Below are 23,723 nucleotides of genomic sequence, written 5' to 3'. Positions count from 1 at the left end.
ATTCTACAAAAGCAAACTTGATATGTTGTCCCCCACTCCAGATAAACTGACGGGCAAACCCTAACATCCCTCCATCATGGTCTACTACTAGTACCACCATCTGAGGTATTTAAGAATATTAGAGAGATATTTGGGAAAAGAGGCTGAGGTTTTGGATGGATTGAGAATGCATCATTATTTTCCCACTTAAAAACTCACTATGAAACAGTACTTGGAACTGATTATTCGATTCTACTAATTATTAGATTCCTTTCTCCACCAGAAACTTTTTCACACGATGGGTAAGTATGTGTGAACATAACAATATTTTTTAAAAATCACATAAATAAGAAGCCAAAAAGTTTAATTTTATTGAATCAAGAAAGTTCATTCAGAGTTTACACAGATATTAATATACTTTAGATTATAACAGTTAAGAGATCAATAGCTGAGGGAAAAGAAGAAAGCAGTTTATATTTTCACTGTCGGAAAAAAAAAATCTAATTTCTACAGATGTCTTGTAAAATTCCCAAAACAAGACCTAGCCAAGTTTATTGTTTAGTGGATCTTTTTTTCTTTTTTCAAGATATGAAAAGTGAGATTCAATGTGTATACTATTGGTTACAACTGATACACGAGCTTGAAAAAAATGATACAGAAGCATAAATATAACACAAAAAGACAAGGTTTTAAAACTGGACTGTAGGAATATAACTACAATAAGTTGGAAAAGATACATTAAAACCAGGAGTGTGTTACACTAGTTCAAAACAGAACTCATAAGGCAGACCAAATGATGCTGTTAATACTTAAGGAAAGGGGTCTGTTTGGGGGATGCATGTCTGGACAGATACCACCACAAAGAAATGCCAACAGTAACTACGTGGTCCCCTCTTGTTATTCGGTGTGGCGTCAAAGGTGAACTGGCTGGGTGAACAGCTTAAGCCTTCTCCAAAGATTTGTAGTACTCCATCAGCACATCCCAGGCCTTGGGAGCCATGAAACCTTCAGGAGGTTTCTGGCCTTCTCGGGCAAGTTTTCGCATTCGTGTTCCTGAAATAAATTCAAAGTCTTCATGGCTGAAAGGGAGAGAAAAAAGAAAATTATTTCACATTTTAAAAAACTTTGTAAATAGTGAAATTTTTAAAAAAAGTTTGTTTCTTCTGTTCATGGTAGAGAAGCTTAATGAAAAAGATCTAGATGAAATGTAATACTTATAAATATCAACCTGATTTCAGGTTTGTCACAGAGCAAGAAACATCAGAGTATCAAAAATCACAAAATAAAACGACAATTGCTTGGATTGCCCCTTTATTGTTGGTTTAGCCGCTAAGTCACATCCGACGCTTGTGACCCCACGGACTGTACTCTGCCAGGCTCCACTGTCCTTGGGATTTCCCAGGCAAGAATACTGGAGTGGGCTGCCATTTCCTTCTCCAGGGGATCTTCCCAACCCAGGGATCGAACCCGGTCTCCTGCATTGCAGGCAGATTCTTTACTGACTGAGCTACGAGGGAAGCCCTTTTATAACCATACACATTTCCTTCCCTCCTCCCCAATTCTTGGTAACTAAAAATTTAGAAATAGGAATTTTTTTTTTTTTTTGGAAAAACATCTAATTTAACTAGCACCTGTTGAAAAATTTTTAGACAGTCTGAATCTGAAAGGCTAAATGCATTTTGGAACAGTAAGAGAAAAATTGGAACTTGAAAAATAATAAACAAGTAAGTAGCAATGATTAATACTATTCCATTGATAAGGTATTAGACAAAGGCACTGTTAGTTCTTTTCAGCTTCATACCTTCAAAACACACAAAAACCCTTAGACTATTAAGTACAGAGCACCTATGGCTAAGACACACAGTGTCTACTGGTAATTTCAACCTTTTCCCTCAAACAAGGGGACTGACTAGGCAGCAGATAAGAACCCAGAGAGAGTTCTAGGTCATTCAACTCACTAGATCACAAGCCCTGTTTACTCCTCATCAGTGGCTGTACGTTTGTTCCTTCCCCACTTTGCTATCTGTGGAGTTAACTTGGAAATCAAGTGAAATCATAAACTGCCAGTGGTCCTTGCTTCTACAGATATGCCAGGTATGTTTTAACTAATAATTAGATTTCTAGGGATCAATCTGAAAAATTGATGCTTTTGAACTGTGGTGTTGGAGAAGACTCTTGAGAGTCCCTTGGACTGCAAGGAGATCCAACCAGTCCATCCTAAAGGAGATCAGTCCCAGGTGTTCATTGGAAGGACTGATGCTGAAGCTGAAACTCCAATACTTTGGCTACCTGATGCGAAGAGCTGACTCATTGGAAAAGACCCTGATGCTGGGAGGGATTGGGGGCAGGAGGAGAAGGGGACGACAGAAGATGAGATGGCTGGATGGCATCACTGACTCGATGGGCATGAGTTTGAGTAAACTCCGGAGTTTGTGATGGACAGGGAGGCCTGGCGTGCTGCGATTCATGGGGTCGCAAAGACCCCACAAAGAGTCGGACACGACTGAGCAACTGAACTGATGTAAAGGAAATAATTGGAGAGGCCTGCAAACATTATGCATAAAGATAGTTATTTAAAGTTGTTTTATGTAAAAATGTTGTAAATGATGACAGTTGAAGGTTTAAGTAAACTACGTACATTCCTGAATACAGTTACACAGTCATTAGAGTATACTGAAGAACAGTAAAAAATGTAAGTAATGATTCATGAAAAAAGTAAAATTTCTGTTAAGGCCATAGAGGGGCTAAGGAAGATGACCACGACAGAGGAAAATCCACTGGATAAATGAATCAGATTTTAAATTCTCTTTAATCAGCGGTTTCAGTGGCATCACTGACTCAATGGACATGAGTTTGAGCAAACTCCAGAAGATAGTGAAGGACAGGGAAGCCTGGTGTGCTGCAACCCATGGGGTAGCAAAGACTCGGACACAACTGAGCAACTGAGCAACCAAGTGGATGGTGAAGGAAAGAGATGAAGTGGTAAAGCAGCAGAGATACAGAGTGGAGAAAAGATTTTTTTTTTTAAAGGAAAGGAAAGGTCTTACCATGTATGTAGGCAGAAGAAAATAAGTGGCAAGAATGACAAAAGGGAGGAGAATGAAAGCCAGGAAAGAGAAATAGCTAAGAAATGAAAGCTGGAGAAGATAAAGTCTGGGATGAACAAAGAGAAAGAAGTTCTGAGAGTTGAAGAATGAAGAAAAGAAATAAGTGATGATCTATAGTTAGCAAGAGATGAGGTGGTTAATGCAAGATGGTCTCAACCTTCTCAATAAAGATGTAAGATCATCTCCTGAGAGGAACCCAGAACCTGTATGGTAGGAACTGATCATAAGATCCATCAATGCAGTTAAGTGACTTTATCTACAAGCCAGAGAGGTTATCCCTCCAGGCAGAACGTAGCAAAGCAGCACCTGGAAAGGAAGTCAAGGGCCTACAGGGGTCCAGATCTCTCCAACTGTGTCCAAAAACACTCATTCCAACCCAATGTACAACTGATTAGTTTGGCTAACAATCATTTGACAAAAGTTGCTTGAACGTTTCTGTTCCTCAGGAGGTTCACTTAACAATTCCTTCCATAAGCCTCATTAAGGAAAATTATGACCCTAGATCTTTCTGGCCACATCAATTTAAACTTTTGATTTCAAAAAAGGAAACCCCCTGTCTGTGTAGAAAGTGCCTGTTCCTGATGGGCAATGAGAAAGAAAATGAGGGAGCAGCTTGCAGAATGACTCTGTCCTGACTTTGTGATTAAAGGAAAAAAGCCAGACCAATTAAAGTCCTTTCTTTCCTCAGAATGCCAAAGGGTCTGAAATCCAGAAGTCAGCTTGCATTCCTTCTGAAATTGCACTTTAAAACCACAGTCCCTGGGTACCTCTTTTCCTGACCCTATTTCACACTCCATCTGCCCCGCATGCCACAAGCATTTCTTCATCACTTGAAATGGGAGTTTCTGCTTCCACAAGCTGGTGTTTCCACTCCACCCTGGCTCCGGAAAACACATTTATTTCCCTCTGCCTCATACTTGTACTTCTATCCATCACATGAGGATTGTATTTTTTTTTTCTTTTTATCAGAAGTCAGATTCAAGGACTTGACACTAGAGTCACTATCTGTAATCTAATCACAGTTTTCACAATCACAGCTTTGAATGGATAGCTTTCCACAGGAAAAAATAAACCAAGTAAAAACTGAGCTCTTGCGGGAATGACCTAAAAACTAGCTATGAGCCCTACCTGTGAGTAATCGGGAATCTGCCAGAAGCAGGTCAGGCTACTAAACAAAGGACCTAAGGCTTTCACTGGGCTTCCCTCATAGCTCAGCTGGTAAAGAATCTGCCCGCAATGCAGGAGACCTGGGTTCGATCCCTGGGTTGGGAAGAGCCCCTGGAGGAGGGCGAGGCAATCCACTCCAGTATTCCTATCTGGAGAATCCCCTATGGACAGAGGAGCCTGGCGGGCTGCAGTCCCTGGGGTCGCAAAGAGTCAGACATGACGGAGCAAGTAAGTACAGCACAGGCTTTCACTGCAAAGCAATTCCAGTTAGCCCGTCTGACTGCGCTCGGTAACCGACATCCATGGAACCTGAAAATAGAAACGCAGGTCTGGTTTTTTTCCCTTTTCAAAACCACTTGGTCACAGATTCTTACAATCCACAGCTAAAAGAACGCCTCCTCTAAAACACACACACACACACACACACACACACACACACACACACTCTCTCTCTCTCTCTCTCTCTCCAAAAAACAATAAAACACACAACCTAAAAAACAACCGAAGGGGAAGAGGTGTTAGGACTCAGGGATGGAAAAGGCACAGCAGCCATCAGACTGTGGGAGCCTGGGGCGCAGCATCTTGTCCCATGTACAACCACTCACTACATGTGGCCAGCATCTTGACCGACTCCGAAGCACAGCAACTCGTGGCCATGTGCTCAAGATTTTAAATCTTTACAACCATCTGCTGTCTCACATATGCGACCAGCAGAGCCACCAGCTCAAGTTGTTCAGATAGACAAGAGGCTGGGGTCAGAGGGGGGCCCTTCGCATTTATCTTTCAAAAGTTCATATTCAATTCAATTGGCTTTTTAAAAAAAAATGCTAATGAGATGATAAGCAATCAGAGACACAAAGAGAAACTTCTCTGACAGAATTGAAGATGAGGGTAGTAACTTATAAGTGAATCTAATTAACTCTTTGGGAGCTAATTAACTTTGATCTAACCCGAAAGAAACTCATACATAATACAGTGTACCTCCAAACACTAAGAATTCTCTTCAAATACAAATAATTTATTCAAAATCAGATAATTAGCTGTTTATGGCTTTCTTTCCAGGAACCAAAAAGCATTGGTTGGCATCATATGTGACAAATTTAATAAGTTTTTATTTCCAAACCAAAGACCAATCAAAACACACGAAAAATTTAATTATCTCAAACTAATTTACCAAAATCTTAATTCATCATGTTTTCCTCCCCTCAAAACTCTTTAAATAAAAGCTAGAGCACAGCTCCTATCAGATATTCAGTCAAAGAAGAAGTTTCCAGGGAATGCCTACTTGTCTTTCTTCCAGTCTCCACGTTGCAAACTGCCCAAACCATCACCTCATTAACTGTTGCCTGCACCATAGCACACCTCCACACTGACCTCCCTCCCACCGTTCTCTCTTCTATACTGCTAGGTCATGTCTGTACTTTTAAGTGCCAAGTAGTAGTCCCAAACGTGTCTGTGTTTAATAAACACTGCAAGTATAGTTACTCTGTAATTCACGTCTGATAATTCTGGTATGTGAAGTCTTTGCAAACCTGCTTGTGCTGAAGGCAGTTTCCTTTTTTTTTTTTTTCCTTTCGTTGGTGCTATTTCCTTGTATGTTTTATCATTTTTGACTTAAACTGTCTATTAAGCATGTATAATTATTTGTGGGATTAAGCTGAGGTTGAAGACAAGGAAGTAACAATCCAGTGAGAGTATACATTTGCTTCTGCTGAATATTTAAGAGGCATGCCCAGTTAAGAACCACCAAAAACTGATTTCACGGCTTGAGAGTTTTTGGGTTGCTGATTTTTTCTAACATAACCCAGGTAATGTGAGGACTTCCCTGGTGGTTCAGTGGTAAAGAACCACCTGCCAATTGAGGAGACAGGGCTTTGATACCTGACCCCCTGGAGGAGGAAATGGCAACCCACTCCAGTATTCTTGCCTGGGAAATCCCAGGGAGAGAGGGACCTGGTGGACCACAGTCCATGTTACAAAACAGTCAGACAAGACTAAGTGCCCAAACAACAACAACAGCAAGGTAATCTGAGCTTGGCCCATCTGAGCAGGTCTGAGCTTCTGAGCCTAAAGCTCAGGGCTCCGCTCAGACTCTCAGGGAAGAGGAATGAGCGGGGTTCACTTCCGGTTCTCTCTAAACACCTAAGGTGGGAGGGAGCAACAGCATCACCGGAGTGTCTCCTGTTTGACTCCCCACCCTGGTCAGGACTATGGAAATCAACACTCAAGTCAGCTAGGTTCATCAGGGCAAGGGCAACTTCAACAATTAAGTTAACAGAAGATCTAACTTTCACTTAATAGTTTACCCTGACAGTTCTTATCATCTTATCAGTGCCATAATACTTTTCTGAAAACATTTTTCTTTATCCAGAATTTTTAGTTAATTTCTTAGGAGAAATCAGTCAGTATAATCCAATTTACCTAATTACCAAAAACTTGACCTTCCCAGTATCTAATGTACACTGTAACAACACTATCTTTTAAAAATCTATTCCAGTTTGTACCTTTCAAAGAACTGCTTTATCTAGTCCCCATCTCATCCTGCTCCTTTCCTATCCACCCTGCCCTTCTTCCCAAGCCCTCTGGGTCTTATCACCTCAGCACCTTTGCAAGTGCTTATCTCTTTGTCCAGAATGCTATTCAGTTTAGTTCAGTTCAGCCGCTCAGTCCTGTCCGACTCTTTGCGACCCCATGGACTGCAGCACGCCAGGCCTCCCTGTCCATCAACAACTCCCGGAGTCTGCCCAAACTCATGTCCATTGAGTCGGTGATGCCATCCAACCATCTCATCTTCTGTTGTCCCCTTCTCCTCCTGCCCCCAAACCCTCCCAGCATCAGGGTCTTTTCCAATGAGTCAGCTCTTTGCATCAGGAGGCCAAAGTATTGGAGTTTCAGCTTCAGCATCAGTCCTTCCAATGAACACCCAGGACTGATCTCCTTTAGGATGGACTGGTTGGATCTCCTTGCAGTCCAAGGGACTCTCAAGAGTCTTCTCCAACACCACAGTTCAAAAGCATCATTTCTTCGGCACTCAGCTTTCTTTATGGTCCAACTCTCACATCCATACTGACCACTGGAAAAACCATAGCCTTGACTAGGCGGACCTTTGTTGGCAAAGTAATGTCTCTGCTTTTTAATATGCTGTCTAGATTGGTCATAACTTTCCTTCCAAGGAGTGTCTTTTAATTTCATGGCTGCAGTCACTATCTGCAGTGATTTTGGAGCCCAAAAAAATAAAGTCAGCCACTGTTTCCACTGTTTCCCTATCTATTTGCCATGAAGTGATGGGACTGGATGCCATGATCTTAGTTTTCTGAATGTTGAGCTTTAAGCCAACCTTTTCACTCTGTTGTTTCACTTTCATCAAGAGGCTCTTTAGTTTTTCTTCACTTTCTGCCATAAGGGTGGTGTCATCCGCATATCTGAGGTTATTGATATTTCTCTCTGCAATCTTTATTCCAGCTTGTGCTTCCTCCAGCCCAGCGTTTCTCATGATGTACTCTGCATATAAGTTAAATAAGCAGGGTGACAATATACAGCCTTGACGTACTCCTTTTCCTATTTGGAACCAGTCTGTTCCATGTCCAGTTCTAGCTGTTGCGTCCTGACCTGCATACAGGTTTTTCAAGAGGCAGGTCTGGTGGTCTGGTATTCCCATCTCTTGAAGAATTTTCCATAGTTTATTGTGATCCACATAGTCAAAGGCTTTGGCATAGTCTATTACCTCCATCTTTATCAAGGGTATGAATGCCTATTCATCTTTTGGAACTCAGCCTAAATGTCACCTACTCCAGCAACCCATCCCTGATAACCTAGACTTAGTCAGATAAGTGTCAGCTGAGCTTGCCACAAGTCTTCTGCAAAGCACATGCGACCCTTAGTTAACTGTGTCATTAATGGTTTATTGTCTGTCTTCTCCAGAATGTAAGTCCTATATCTATTAAGGCAACAAATCAAGCTTGTTTCCAACCACAGTGCCCACACTTAGCAAGGGTATATGTAGTAAAGATCAATATGTAGTTAATAAATAAAAGAATAGCAAATTTGGAAAGTTTATCCTAATTTCAATGTAAATGTTGACTTTAAAACAAAATACAGCATATATAAAATATATAATTTGACTTTCAAAAATATATATAGTACTGTCATTAATTATGATTCAAAAATTTTAAATGAGACCTTATCTGTTAATGATTATGCAATAACCCCCATGCAATAAATATAATATTTACTATTATTATCTAATAATTATTATCTATGCAATAAAAAAATAAAACTTTTGCCATAAAGTATGTGAAAAATCTGCAAGCACAGGACAACACTCATTGGCAAATTCATGCAATTACTGTCAGACTTCCACAAGTTTTCACAAGAAACATCAAAATCAATAAAAACATTTTATGAATTAACGGCAGACAGTTCCCCAGTACTTTAAGAGAAATCTTTATGTGTGGCAAAGACTATACAGCAAGAAAGAAAACAGAATTCACACAAGAAATATTTCAGGGGTCAAGATGACAAGACTTGGGTGTAAAGAGTAAGGTGAAAGAATAAAGGACTTCAAGATTCTACATAATGAGAAGAACAAGTAACTAAGGAATTTAGGATTTGGAGATATATGAAGGGAAAGGTAAAGCTGCTTCTGAACATTTTAAATAACATCATGAAATCTAAGCAGAAACGCCCATTAGTGTGTAGAGAGGATTCTAAGATGGCCTTCATGACTTTTACCCCATGAAGGTGTCACTACCATGATATGTCCTTATATGGCAAAAAGAATTTTGCAGAAGCAATTGAAGTTACTAATCAATTGACCTAAAACAGTGAAACTATGTGAGTGGGCCTAACTAATTAATTAGAGGCCTAATCACTCAAGCCCTCTAAAAGCAAAGACTGTTCTCAGATGACACAGCACTCAGAGATTTGAGCCTCAGGGATTTGACGTGAGGGTGGGTCTAACACTGAGATCAAGAGGCCCATGAGGAAAAACCCCAATGTGGCTCTGAGCTGCAGAGAACGATCCCCCTATTAACCAGTAAGAAGACAGGGACCCTCAGTCCTGTAACCGTAAGGAACTGAATTTTTCCAACAAGGGCATCTTGGAAGTTGATTCTTTCCAGAGCCTTCAGATAAGAGCCTAGGCGGGCCAGAGAGTCTGGCTTAGCCACTCCAGGCTTCTGACCTAAGGAACTGTGAGGTTATAAATGGGTAATGTTTTAAGCCACTAAATTTGTGTTAATTTGTTACAGGGCAATAGAAAGTTAACATAATTAGCAACTTGGAAACACTGAGGAATAGCTTTGAGTGTCACCACACAGAAACCACTAGAGCAGGTGAGCTCTCCTGTGAAAAGTATATAAAAGAGTGAAGAATACATGAGAAAAACCTTGAAGGATGTCTATAAGTAAAGTGCTTTAAAAAAAAAAAAAAAAAGACAGTAAGTAGTAGTAGTACATGATTTAAGGTATACTTCAAAATTAAAATCCCTGGAGAAGGAAATAGCAATCCACTCCAGTACTCCTGCCTGGAAGATCCCATGGACGGAGAAACCTGGTAGGCTACAGTCCATGGGGTCGCAAAGAGTCGGACATGACTGAGCAACTTCACTTTATTCAGAATTAAAAATATGAAAGAAATACTCTACTGATAACATGGAAATAACCAAAAGCAAACATTTATGTCTACCTGTTCCCTCATTGACCCATTTCCACCAGGCACTCAGACTCACGTGCACTCTCTTTTTGGTGAGCTGCTATTTCAAAAATATGAACCAAAAATTTGCATTAACCTATCCAAATACAAAGAAGAATTATTGCTAAAGGGGAAAAAAATTGCAAATAGCTGAATTATCTCTACAAGTTTGTAACAGCTGAAAGAATGGGCTTTAATCTTAAACTAAATTTCCTTGAGTCATTATTACAGCTAATATGAACCTACTTAACTTCCTAAGTATAAACAGATGATTTTTATCATAATTCTTATCAATAATATCTCGCCTGTAATCTTCATGGTTTTTTAATCCCTAAGCCTTGTCTTACACTGGTATTTAGTCAAATCAAAGCTATAAAATCATTAATTACATAAAAGCTGGCATTGAGTAATATCCATTAATCAAACATAAGACAACCTCATATGTGCATAATTAATAACTGTGTTTTCTCACTACATCAAAGACTATCGCCTTTCCACAAAATTTTAATCACTTTCCAACATATTCCCATCAACTTAATTACACTTGAACAGGAATATAAAAAATTAGAAAACTAAGGCAGTTTTAAAGCTTCCCAAGTTACAATTTATTAAGATTTAGTAACTCAAAAAAAATTCGAAGAAAGTGAGCCAGTCATGCAACTAATATAGAATTCATCACTGGAAAATCTTATGAGAACTGATGTAATTATTTAGCTTTTGAATGATTAAAAGAGAGACTTAAAGCAGTATTACACAGACTTAACAAAACATGAAAGTTATCAAGGGCTTCCCAGCACATCATTCAACTACATACAGATGGACTCCATGGTCCTGTGTGTGATTAAATCAACTGATCATGCAAGGAAACCACAGTAACAAAACACATCCGCACAAGAAGTGTAAAAGCTCAACTCTAGTTTTGCTTCCTTAACTCATCAAAATGCAAACTCATCTAAGTTTTAAGTAGTTGGCCACATGCAGAACAATTCTACTTCTCACCTCTAACTCTCTAAGTGACTAACTGTTACTTTCAGAACGAGGTTTCACTCATAACATTTGTACATAAACCACACAAATAAACTGCGTGCTGGGTGAGAAGTGAAGGGTTGCCCTGCCCAGCATTCCACCCCAGCACTATACGTTCTATCGATTTGTAGGAAACCAAGCCTACCCTCAGTGGGGGTTCTCAATGTCAGGAGGAGCTTTCAAAAGAATTGCCAATAGGTAATCCTCTCCAGATTAAGAAAATTAAAATCTCTGATGGTGACCCTACATGTTTTGAACCACAAAAAGACATACCTGAAGCTTTTTTTGTTTTCCTTAATATTTAATTTATATTTTTCACTTCAATCACCTATATACTAACATAGTTCAAAGTTTACTCTAATTGCTTTTTCTTTAAAAAAATTTTCTTTAACCTTCTAAGGCATCTCTTTGGTACAAAAAGACCCTTTAAAACTCATCACATTGCTTTTATAGCTGCACTTTTTTTCAGACAATGAAATTGTAGTATGTGTGTATGCATGTATACAAATATATATACATATGCATACATATACATATATAAATACACACAGAGACACATACATCTATTTTTAAGCCAAAACAAAACACGCCATGATTTAGAACAATTTCCAGTTATTGGCAAACCCTAATTTTGTACAAGGGTAAAAATGGTACATTTCTGGTTTATTGCAAATTCTTCTCATGGTGAGGTTCTGCAGTATACTATAACCTGGGCCACAACTCAGATCTTCAGAAAATAATGGTCTAGCAGGGCACCCAAAGCCCATGCTCTGGAACAACCCAGAGGGCTAGGGTGGGGAAGGGTGTGGGAGGGGAGGTTAAGGATGAGGGAGACACATGTATACCTGTGGCTGATTCATGTTGATATATGGCAAAAAAATATATCAACATATTGTAATTTTCCTCCAATTAAAATACATAAATAAGTTGTTTAAAAAAAGAAAATAATGGTCTAGAGTGGGTCTTGCCTTGAATCCCACACCAAGGCCGTTGAGCACAGTCACAAATGCTTTCACATTTCCCCAAATCAGTTACACAATAAGCCTTTTCTGTTCATTGACTCGTGGGGTTTTCCTGTGATTTTCTAGAGTCCATTACTCAGAAAAGACGGCTATCATCTAAGATTGTGCATTTTCTCCAGAATTATTTGTCATTAAATGAGAAGCCAACAAATCCCTCAAGTCCCACTTGTTATCAATAGTATTTATTTTTGCAGGTAACTTATTTTATTAAATGACATCAGAATTTATGTCCCTTTCAGAAACAAAAGAATTTTTTTTTAATTTCTTTTTCCTTCTTGTCTGAACCATTACAAAACAGGCCACATTAAATGAGGGCACGCGGTTAGGATCAGCATTATTCCTGAACACAGAGTGAACTGTACAGTATCATGGACAAAAGGATGAGTTCTTTCAGATGAGAAGTTATAAGACTTAAGTTTCAGTCAGCACCCATTAGTAGAGATGAACTGAGAAAACAAAAATTAAAAAATAGAGCTGGCCCTCCATATCCTTGGTTTCTACATCCAAGGATTCAAACAACCTCTGACTGAAAACATTCAGGGGGTGAGAAGAGAATTCCAAAAAGTCCCCAAAATGTAACTTGTAAAACCAAGAGTGGGTTTTCTGAAAGGGTAAACAAAATCAATAAACCTCTGGCCAAGCTCATCAAGAGGAAAGGAGAAAGGATCCAAATAAACAAAATACAAAATGAAAGAAGATAGATAACAACTGACACTGCAAAAACAAAAATTTATCATGAGCAGGCAACAATATATGTAATTTACGTAGCATTTGTATCATCTTTACATAGCATTTATATTGTATTAGGTATTAAAAAATAATCTAGAGGTAATTTAAAGTACATAGGAGGATGTGTGTAAGCCATATACAAATACTACATCATTTTATATAAGAGACTTGAGTATCTGAAGACTTTGGTATCTGTGCAGGGGTCCTGGAACCAATCCTCACAGAAACTAAGAGGCAACCACTTGCTCAACCTGAAGTGTAATTTATACTAAAAAAGCAAGAGGACTAAATAAGCAGGTATAATATGCATGAAGTAAGTATTAATCAACAAAACATGAAGCTCCTACTAACGGAAAATAGCTAGGAACTACAGATTCTGGAAAGAACTACAGATTTTGAGCTAGAAGGAAATCAGTTCATTCACTGCCACCATTCTGGAGATAAAGAAACAAGGCCAGAGATGACACAGGAATCTCAAGTCACTCAAGCATGGGGCTAGCACTCCTAACTTCTGCTCCTAGAGCCTCACACGGCCACTCTAAACTTACAGGGTGTACTGCCTACAGGCTTCCCTCATTTACTGCACTTCACTTTACCGTATCCTTCACAAGTTGAAGGTGCGTGGTAACCATGCCTTGAGAAAGTCTATTGGCACCATTTTTCCAACAGTGCTTGCTCATTTTGTGTCTGTGTGTCACATTTTGATAATTCTCACAATTATTCATACTTTTTCATTATATATACATTACATATATGATAACAATATACACATTTCTAGTACTTACTAGGTTCCAGGTAACATTGCTTGCAAATGACATATATGAACTGATTTGGTCCTCAACCACTCTATGAAGATACATACATACAGCACGATCACTATTCCCCATTCTGAAGCTGAGGAAAGTAGGGCAGAAAGAGGAAAGTGATTTACCTGAGGTCACACAGCTACAGGGGTGGTGGGGCAAGAATGTGATTCCATTCCCTTGGGCTTCAAGGTCTGTGCTCTTTTGCTATTCTGACTCTAGCATAACAAAATAGAGACATTTCTAGGAGAAACTGTTCTAGATCCAATTCTGAACAGAAAGAAACTGATCAGTAAAGGGAAAGTATCAAAAATCTTGGAAGAAAAAAAACATCATTTTGGCAAATGAAGAGAGGGAGGACAGAAAAGAGACTTGAATTTGCGTGTGTAGGATCAACACTAGTAACAGAATTAAAATCAAGGAAAAGAGATTATAAGAGACTAATCCCTAGACACATTCAATAGTTTTGTTTTCTGAGCTTAAAGAATCCAATCCTACAATAATAATAATTAAAAAAATATTTAATCTATCACTGTTATCACTCCCCCAAAATCAGAGACTCAACCTAGCAAACTAAATCATCTTTGTAGACATGATAAAAATGGGAGCTGGGGGAGCGGGGATTGGGATGGGGAAGACGTGTAAATCCATGGCTGATTCATATCAATGTATGACAAAACCCACTGAAATGTTGTGAAGTGATTGGCCTCCAACTAATAAAAAAAAAAAAAAAAAAAAAATGGGAGCTGGAAACTAATATAATTTTGAGGATTTGTATTTAATTGAATAATGCTATGTTTAACAGAAGCTGAATTGTACATCATAAGGTTACTAGTGAGTTCTGTCCTCTATGAAGTCTAGTTTAATAATTCTATTATAAAGACTTGAATAATAACCTTGAAGGTCATGTTATCTAAAAATGTAATTAGCATATAGCAAGTATGACAGAATCAGCAATTCAAAGACCTGAAAAGTCTTTAGATCAAATTAAACAAGATGTTAAAATAAAAATAAACTTAGAATTTTCTAATTGGGATCTAAATAAATAATAAGAAAAATAGAGGGCTAGAGAAACGGTGTTTAGTTGAGAAGAAGACTTAATTAATGCAATCTTTGCTGAATTTATTCAGTTTCTCTATTGATAAAACTAATGGCTTGTCTAAAGGATATCTAAGGTCTACTCCATCTCAAAATACTATGAAATATTTAATGTTTATTATTTTTCTTAAAGTCCTGTATTTTGCAATTGGTTCTACCTTTTTGGATTACTTATTTCTTAAAATCGGAGAAGGAAATGGCAACCCGCTCCAGTATTCTTGCCTGGAGAATCCCATGGACAGAGAAGCCTGGGGGGCTACAGTCCATGGGGTTGCCAAGAGTCAGACACGGCTAAGCGACTCACACACACACACACACATTTTCATTATTATTATATTTGGTGATCTGTGATTTTGGAGGTTACTACTGTAATTGTTTTAGAGCCCCAGAACCATGCCCATATAATGATGGTGAACTTAATAAATGTATGTTCTCACTGCTCCACTAACTAGCCGTTCCCCCATCTCTCTTCCCCTTCGCAGGCCTCCCTATTCCCTGAGACACAACAATATTGAAACCAGGTCAATTAATAACCTACAATGCCTCTAAGTTTTCAAGTCAAAAGTGCACATGTCTCTCACTTTAAATCAAAAGCTAGAAATGATTACGCTTTATTAGTAAGGAAGGCATGTTGAAAACTGAGATGGACTAGGCCTCTTGTGCCAGGCAGCCAAGCTGTAAATGCAAAGAAAAAGTTATTGAAGTAAATTAAAAGTGTTACTCCATCAAACACATGAATGACAAGCAAGCCAAACAAGCGTTATTGCTCACATGGAGAAAGTATTAGTGGTCTGGATAGATGATCAAACCAGCTACAATAATCCTTTCAGCCAAAGCCTAATTCGGAGTAAGGCCCCAGCTCTCTTCAATTCTGTGAAGACTAAGAGAGGTGAGGAAGTTTAAAAAGAAAAGTCTGAAGCATGCAGAGGTTGGTTCATAAGGTTTAAGGAAAGAAGTCATCTCCATAACATAAAAGTACAAGGTGAAGCAGCAAGTGTTGATATAGAAGCTGCGGCAAGTTATCCAGAAGATCTAGCTAAGATCATTAATGAAGGTGGCTACACTAAACAATGGGCTTCCCTGGTGGCTTAGACGGCAAAGAATCTGTCTGCAATGCAGGAGACCTGGGTTCAATCCCTGGAGAGCCCCTGAAGAAGGGAATGGCAAACACACTCCAGTATTCTTGCCTGTAGAATTCCATGGACAGAGGAGCCTGGTGTGCTACAGTCCACAGAGTCACAAAGAGTCAGACGCAACTGAGCAACTAACACTTTCACACTAAACAACAGATTTTCCATGGAGATGAAACAGCCTTCTCTTGGAAGATGATGCCATTCATAGCTAGAGAGGAGAAGTCAATGCCTAGCTTCAAAGGACAGGCTGACTCTTGTTAGAGGTTACTGCAGCTGATGACTTTAAATTGAAGTCAATGTTCATTGACCATTCCAAAAATCCTAGTGTCTTTAAGAATGATGCTAAATCTACTCTGCCTGTGCTGTATAAATGGAACAACAAAGTCTGAATGATGGCACATCTGTTTACAACATGGTTTTATAGAGTATCTTAAGCCTATTGTTAAGAACTTCTGCTCAAGAAGAAAAGATTCTTTACAGAATATTGGCATTGCTCATTGACAATGCACTTGGTCACCCAAGAGCTCTGATGGAGGTGTGCAATGAATTTAATGTTATTTTCATGCCTGCTAATGTTGTGGATAAAGGACTAATTTCCACTTTCAAGTCTTCTTATTTAAGAAATATATTTTATAAAGCTATAGTTGCCACAGATAGCAATTCCTCTGATGAATCTGGGCAAAGTTAATTGAAAACCTTCTAAAAAAGATTCACTATTCTATATGCCATTAAGAATATCTGTGATTCCTGGGGAGAGGTCAAAATACCAGCATTCACAGGAAGCTAATTCCAAACAGAGAAGAACTAGACAAAAAAGATCTTCATGACCCAGATAATCACAATGGTGTGATCACTCACCTAGAGCCAGACATCCTGGAAGGTGAAGTCAAGTGGGTCTTAGGAAGCATCACTACGAACAAAGCTGGTGGAGGTGATGGAATTCCAGTTGAGCTATTTCAAATCCTGAAAGATGATGCTGTGAAAGTGCTGCACTCAATACGCCAGCAAATTTGGAAAACTCAGCAGGGGCCACAGGACTGGAAAAGTCAGTTTTCATTCCAATCCCAAAGAAAGGCAATGCCAAAGAATGCTCAAACTATTGCACAATTGCACTCATCTCACACGCTAGTAAAGTAATGCTTAAAATTCTCCAAGCCAGGCTTCAGCAATATATGAACCGTGAACTTCCATATGTTCAAGTTGGTTTTAGAAAAGGCAGAGGAACCAGAGATCAAATTGCCAACATCAGCTGGATCATCGAAAAGGCAAGAGTGTTCCAGAAAAACATCTATTTCTGCTTTATTGACCATGCCAAAGCCTTTGACTATGTGGATCACAATAAACTATGGAAAATTCTTCAAGAGATGGGAATACCAAACCACCTGACCTGCCTCTTGAAAAACTGTATGCAGGTCAGGAAGCAACAGCTAGAACTGGACATGGAACAACAGACTGGTTCCAAATAGAAAAAGGAGTACCTCAAGGCTGTATATTGTCACCCTGCTTATTTAACTTATATGCAGAGTACATCATGAGAAACGCTGGGCTGGAGGAAGCACAAGCTGGAATAAAGATTGCAGGGAGAAATATCAATAACCTCAGCTATGCAGATGACACCACCCTTATGGCAGAAAGTGAAGAACTAAAGAGCCTCTTGATGAAAGTGAAAGAGGAGAGTGGAAAAGTTGGCTTAAAGCTCAACATTCAGAAAACAAAGATCATGGCATCTGGTCCAATCACTTCGTGGCAATTAGATGCAGAAACAGTGGAAACAGTGACTGACTTTATTTTTTGGGCTCCAAAATCACTGCAGATGGTGATTTCAGCCATGAAATTAAAAGATGCTTACTCCTTGGAAGGAAAGTTATGACCAATCTAGACAGCATATTAAAAAGCAGAGACATTACTTTGCCAACAAAGGTCCGCCTAGTCAAGGCTATGGTTTTTCCAGTAGTCATGTACAGATGTGAGAGTTGGACTATAAAGAAAGCTGAGTGCCGAAGAAATGATGCTTTTGAACTGTGGTGTTGGAGAAGACTCTTGAGAGTCCCTTGGACTGCAAGGAGATCCAACCAGTCCATCCTAAAGGAGATCAGTCCCAGGTGTTCATTGGAAGGACTGATGCTGAAGCTGAAACTCCAATACTCTGGCCACCTGATGCGAAGAGCTGACTCATTGGAAAAGACCCTGATGCTGGGAGGGATTCGGGGCAGGAGGAGAAGGGGACAACAGAGAATGAGATGGTTGGATAGCATCACCAATTCGATGGACATGGGTTTGGGTGGACTCCGGGAGTTGGTGATGGACAGGGAGGCCTGGCATGCTGCACTTCATGGGGTGGCAAAGAGTCGGACACGACTGAGCAACTGAACTGAACTGAATTCCAAACCTCATGGGTGACCTGAGGGGTTCGAGGCTTCAGTGGAGGAAAGAACTGCAGATGTGGTAGAAATAGCAAGAGAACTAGAATTAGAAGTGGAGTGTGAAGATTTGACTGAATTGCTTCAATGTCACAATAAAACTTAAATGGCTAAAGACTTGCTTCTAATAAGCAAAGAAAGTGGTTACTTGAGATGGAATCTACTCCTGGTAAGATGCTGTACAGAGTTTTAAGTGACAACAAAGAATTTAGAATATTACATAAACTTTAGCTGATACAACAGCAGTAGGGTTTGCAAGGACTGAGTCCAATTTTGAAAGAAGCTCTATTAAACAGCATTGTGTAATTACAGAGAGCTCATTAGTGAAAGAGTTAATGGATGTGGCAAACTTCACTGTTGTCTTGTTTTAAGATACTACCACAGCCCAACCTTCAGCAACCACCACCCTAATCAGTCAGCAGCCATCAACATCCAGGCAAGACCCTCCACCAGGAAAAACATCACAACTCACTGAAGGCTCAGAGAATGGTTAACATTTTTATCAATAAAGTTTTTTAAATTAAGGTGTGTAAATTGCTTTTTAGAAATACTGTTACTGTGTGCTTAACATACTATAGTATATATAAACATAACTTTTATCTGTACTAGGAAACAAAAAAATTTCATGTGACTTGCTTTATTGGGATTATTCACTTTAATTTCAGTGGTTTGGAACTGAACCCACACTATCTTGAGGTATGTCTGTATGGATATTATCTATACATAGCAACTAATAAAATTTTGCCAGTCAAAAGAAGATAGATACATGTTCAATATTATCAGTAATTTGCACAAAAAAGTTGTTCATTTTTGCTCCTTCTAAGATCTTTGAAGAATGAAGTTGCACTCTTAGTGGTCAGCATACCCAGTGAGCTGCCAATTCACTGTATCTGTGACATTACAAGAATATTTGAACTTTGTATGCCTCATACTTTGTATGCCTCATCTTACTAATCTGCAAGATGGGGATAACTGCACCTACTTCACAGGATTAGTATAGGGCATTAATTACAAGTATTAACTTAATACCTATACTGCAATGAGGACAGTGCCTGTCACACAACGACTGCACAAATATTAGTCAAACTCTCTTATTACATAGGTCCCTTGCGCTTACTAGCAAAATCTGGACTACTTGTGTAAGGCAGACAGAAATGTCATCACTGCCTTAAACACTTCCCAACAAAATTCCTAAGATCATGACCCATGAAACCAGATTCAATTTTTATTTCTACTTCTAAAGTATTGAGAAATTAGTTTCTTTGGTTTGCCGGTCTCTAAAATTGGTACAACAAAGCCTGCCATTGTTAAGCTGTTGTAAAGATGAGGCAATACATTAAAACCCTAGGAGCAGCTCAGAACACACGGTGTTTCCCAGATTTATGCACAGAATGTAAAGCTTACTGCTCAGAGTCATAGTAGTCCATCCGCTTCTTTTTCTTGTTATAAGCGGCAACTCGAAAGGGAACGATCTCCAAGGTGATCAGGCCCGGGGCCATGGTCAGCACTTTGGCGCCATGAGTCGGCTCATAAAGATCCTTCCCTGTTTCTGGATGGGGCATGCCAGCAGGGTCTCGTCCAACAATGTAGAAGTTGGCTCCGGCAACCATCCGTGCTCTGCAATGCCATTGGACCTAGAATAGAAATGGTCACATTAGATAACCGTGATTTCATGACCAGCGCTTAGAAGTAGGAAGTGGATAATAAATGCATACACTTCTTATATAATCAATATCTATCAGTAGGAAATCTCAACAAATTAAAATCATCATCTTGGGAAGCCGGGGGGGGGGGGAAACACCCTTCCAAAAAACTCTACAAGTATATATGTATATGGAGCTGGGAAGCATAAAACAAGCTGTTGGCTGTGACTTAACAGCCAGCTACTTTCAAAGGTAGCTCTGTAGCCTATACCGTCACACTGACTTACTGTTTAAAAACAAAAATTACTTGGTCTAACACCTAGAACTATAGCAATCTAGAAGTTAGAGTAACTGGAAGAGAGCATCATTCTCATTAAAACAAGAAGGAAGCGAATCCTCAAAGGTTAAGTGACTCGGCCAACAGACTGTAGGACAAACCCAGGTCCACACGTTTGGTCTTAGTTCCCTCGCAGTGTATGGCTCCATTATTTAGCAATTTACAAAACCATCTCAGTTCTATGTGAATAGCTGTATAAATGATGACCACTTCATATCATTTCATCTCTCTTGATAGCATCTCTTCTAACAAGTACTTTATATCAACATAGTTCATAAAGTGCAAGAATATGAAGGCAAGCCCAAACCCTGTATTTGAACAGGTTACCCTGAAGATTTTCAACTTTTCTAGTTGTTTCTACTGATATTGACATCTATATTTCAAACAGTATGTGCATACAGTTGTAACTTGACTGTTAATTTTAGATATTATATACTGTCATCCCTCAGTATGTGTGGATGCTCAAGTCCCAGAGTCAGCCCACTGTATTCAAGATTCTGCATCCATGGACTCAATCAAGCACAAATCATGTAGTACTGTACATACTTACTGGATAAAAACCTGCATATAAGTGGACCTGCACAGTTCAAATTTGTCATGTTCAAAATTATAATAGAGGCATTATTTCCACATTATTATTTCCTACTATAAAAGAAGATATTTGGCTCTTACTCCACTATCTTCATTCCCTATCCCATTTATTCAATAAACACTGTGGTATCAATACTTTGGTGAAATAACCACTTATCCGTAAAATGGGGATTACAATCTTATTTACTGGATAGAATTTTTAATAAAATTAACATGTAAAAAAACTGAGGACTTAGAATAGTACCTGGCACAGAGTAAGTACACAATAAATGTTGGCTGTTATCATCTTTATTTTACTCCTCTCCTTGTACAACTGTTTTTCCTATCGTTAATAATTGCCTTAATTTGTTTTCTGCTTGCTTAGGTTTCCATATATTTGTGTTTCTAGATACCTTGTACTATCTTTCTTCCTAAACACACAGTTTAATACAATTCTCAGTCTCCCTACAACTGAGTTCTGATCAAAGAAATGAAAGCCAAAGTGATGTGTGCCATTTCCAGACATGGGTCATTAAAAAGCCTCCCGAGCACTAGCCTAGTTTGCTTTCCTCATGAGCCAGCTAAAGAGAAAGGACCCCCAAGGCCCTCTAACTTCCTCTTTTTCCACCACAGTATTACGTCCGCTTGCAGTGAGCTGCAGTAGTTCTGTTTGCACCAGATGGCAAAGCAAGAAGCTAGAAGACCTTTGTTCTCCACATACACCACCTCTTCCTCCATCCACCCCAGATTCAGCTCTTCATGAAATATCTGCTCATCTCCCTCTGCCCCTCCACAGCAGACACACAGAAGAATTCCACTTGTTCAGACTCAATTTGTATCAAGGGGTCAGTCAGAATCAAATCATCAATTAAGTACTCTGCAACTCCACTTAAATGTAAAATCTTTTCTGGCTCATGAAAAATAGCTACTGCTTACGGAGTTAAATCAAAAGGGCAATCTAAGTTTTCTGAACTTAGGTGAACTTACTTTGCTCATTATATATTTATGTCTGGATGCTTAAATCATTCAAGTGCCAACTGGTCAATAAACCAGGAATATATTTCAAAAGCATGATGGTGACATGGACCAGTTTTAACTCTGCCTTGTAAAACTGTCAGAAAATTTAATTGCTTCTCTGACTTCTTTAGAAGTTATATGAGTAAATTAAACATAAACACAACAAACATGGAGTCAGCTTTCTCCTGCAGGTGACCTAAACGGTTTCAATGTATATTTTAATGAATGGTTCCCTTATGAGAAAACTTTATGATTTTTAACAGCCATGAGTAAGCAAATCAAATGTCATTCTTCCAAGAAAGCCTAGTGTGAGTCAACTTATAACCTACTGAACAGGTAATATGTTTTAACGAAGAGAATGCAAGTCAGCCATGGCTACTGGTATCTGGTTAAGAACACAGGCTTTCAAATCAGGATATCCTAGATATGAATCCTAGCTTTGCCCCTCACTGACGGAAGAAGCGATTTCCTTATACAAGCCTCAGTTTCCTAATTTATAAAAATGAGAATGATAACACTTAATGCATAAGATTGTTGGAAGTTTTGAAAGTACTCAGGATACTACCTGGCCTTCAATAAAGAAAAGTTGTTATTACTGCCACTATTACTATTACTCTGTTGCCGGGGTCCAGCCTCGGCAGGATCCAGGGGTACCCTCAGGATGAACGGCGTCGGCGAGAGAAAGAGACAGACAGACAGAGAGAGAGAGAGAGAGAGAGAGAGAGTGACCAGATTGGGGGTGCAGCAGAGTCTGGCAAATCTTTATTTTTTACCGCAGCTTTTATATTCTAAGTTAGGACATTTCTAAGGATAAGATAGTTTAATATTACATCAGCTTATCCTTCACGAAACGAGGGTGTTTTCTGCATACTTCTTTGTGAGAGTCTTGTACATTATCTTCTGGCCATGGAGCCTATTGACATTTTATGACCTAGGTGAATGCAAAGCTGTTTTCCGTAATCTATTCTTTAATGAACACAAAGGTCAGTCCTTTTGCAGAAATTATCAGTTAAATTTATCTAAAAGGTTTACCACACAAAGACTCTGCAGCTCTGGTGAGGCAGCCCCTGTTTAGCATTCCTGGTTAAAATGAACAATTCTGAACTCTTATTTTTCTAAATCTTTAACCACTTTTAGAATAATATTTCTGTGTTTTCTAATAGGGCTTCCTCACCCCCGAAGGGCTCTGTGCCTATTAGGGCCTTTTGTGTGATCAGCTTCTTTATTCTGTTTATGATTAAGGTGTTGTGAGCAGTCATGTGCATTAGTATGCATTTGCCAAGCAGGCTAGAATGCCAGCAAAGGGGTCTAAATTGAAACACTCCTTTCATCCTGGATAATCTTATAGGATCCCACTGTCTGGGGGACATATTGATTAAAGTTCTAAGTTGATTCTGTTTGGAGAGAGATCGGGGAAGGCCTTCTACCTGTGTCACAGAAATTAGGGAGTAGTCTAATATAGCAAGCATCAGAAAGACAGAGATCATCTTTAAGGTGAGCGCCGGGGCAGCTTTTCGAAATCCCTGAAGTCCTGATCTGCCTTGCTTGTCAGGTCTTCTCCTCATGACCTTGTCACCAGTGGGATCTCGTGTGCCGGCTCCCGGCACTCTGTGAAGTATTTCCTGACAATCACAGCTGAATTAATTGCTTCCTGACCAGAATTCCTAAAGAAAATCCCTTTCCTCTCTGAAGAAAATGACATGCTGCCCAGAAAATGGTTGTTAAAACCCAGAAAGAGCTGTCTGTCTATCTGGCAGACTGAGGTCAAGATGCATTCCTTACCTTTTTATGCCACTGGCTAGCGTGATTACCAGGAAACTGCATACTGAAGAAGGACTACAATATATGCCTGAAAGTTTACTATGAACCCCTATAAGAATCTGTAAATGGCCAACTTAACAACAAATGAATTATTTTCTGCTTTACTTTCATCTGTGCAGCAAAGACCAAATAGCTTTGTCATTTTTTTCTGATTATAAGA

At 39.1% G+C, this 23,723-nt stretch overlaps 1 protein-coding gene across 4 annotated transcripts in view; it reads right to left on the bottom strand.

The window, feature by feature from the left end:
• Positions 1-326: 326 nt before the first annotated feature.
• The window catches only part of PAPSS1 (3'-phosphoadenosine 5'-phosphosulfate synthase 1), a 151,388-nt gene continuing 127,991 nt past the window's right edge, over positions 327-23,723 (bottom strand). For all 4 annotated transcript variants that reach the window (XM_061164249.1, XM_061164250.1, XM_061164248.1 and 1 more), the window contains 2 exons: positions 19,580-19,809; positions 327-1,058 (listed from right to left, as the gene is read on the bottom strand). In XM_061164249.1, coding sequence (XP_061020232.1) covers positions 920-1,058; positions 19,580-19,809 — 369 coding nt within the window. In that variant the 3' untranslated portion in view covers positions 327-919. The remainder of the gene's footprint in view (positions 1,059-19,579; positions 19,810-23,723) is intronic.

This window comes from Dama dama, chromosome 17 (assembly GCF_033118175.1).
Source record: "Dama dama isolate Ldn47 chromosome 17, ASM3311817v1, whole genome shotgun sequence".
Lineage (NCBI taxonomy): Eukaryota > Metazoa > Chordata > Mammalia > Artiodactyla > Cervidae > Dama > Dama dama.
Note: the sequence above shows the minus strand (reverse complement) of the source record. Positions and strands in the feature narration are given on the sequence as shown.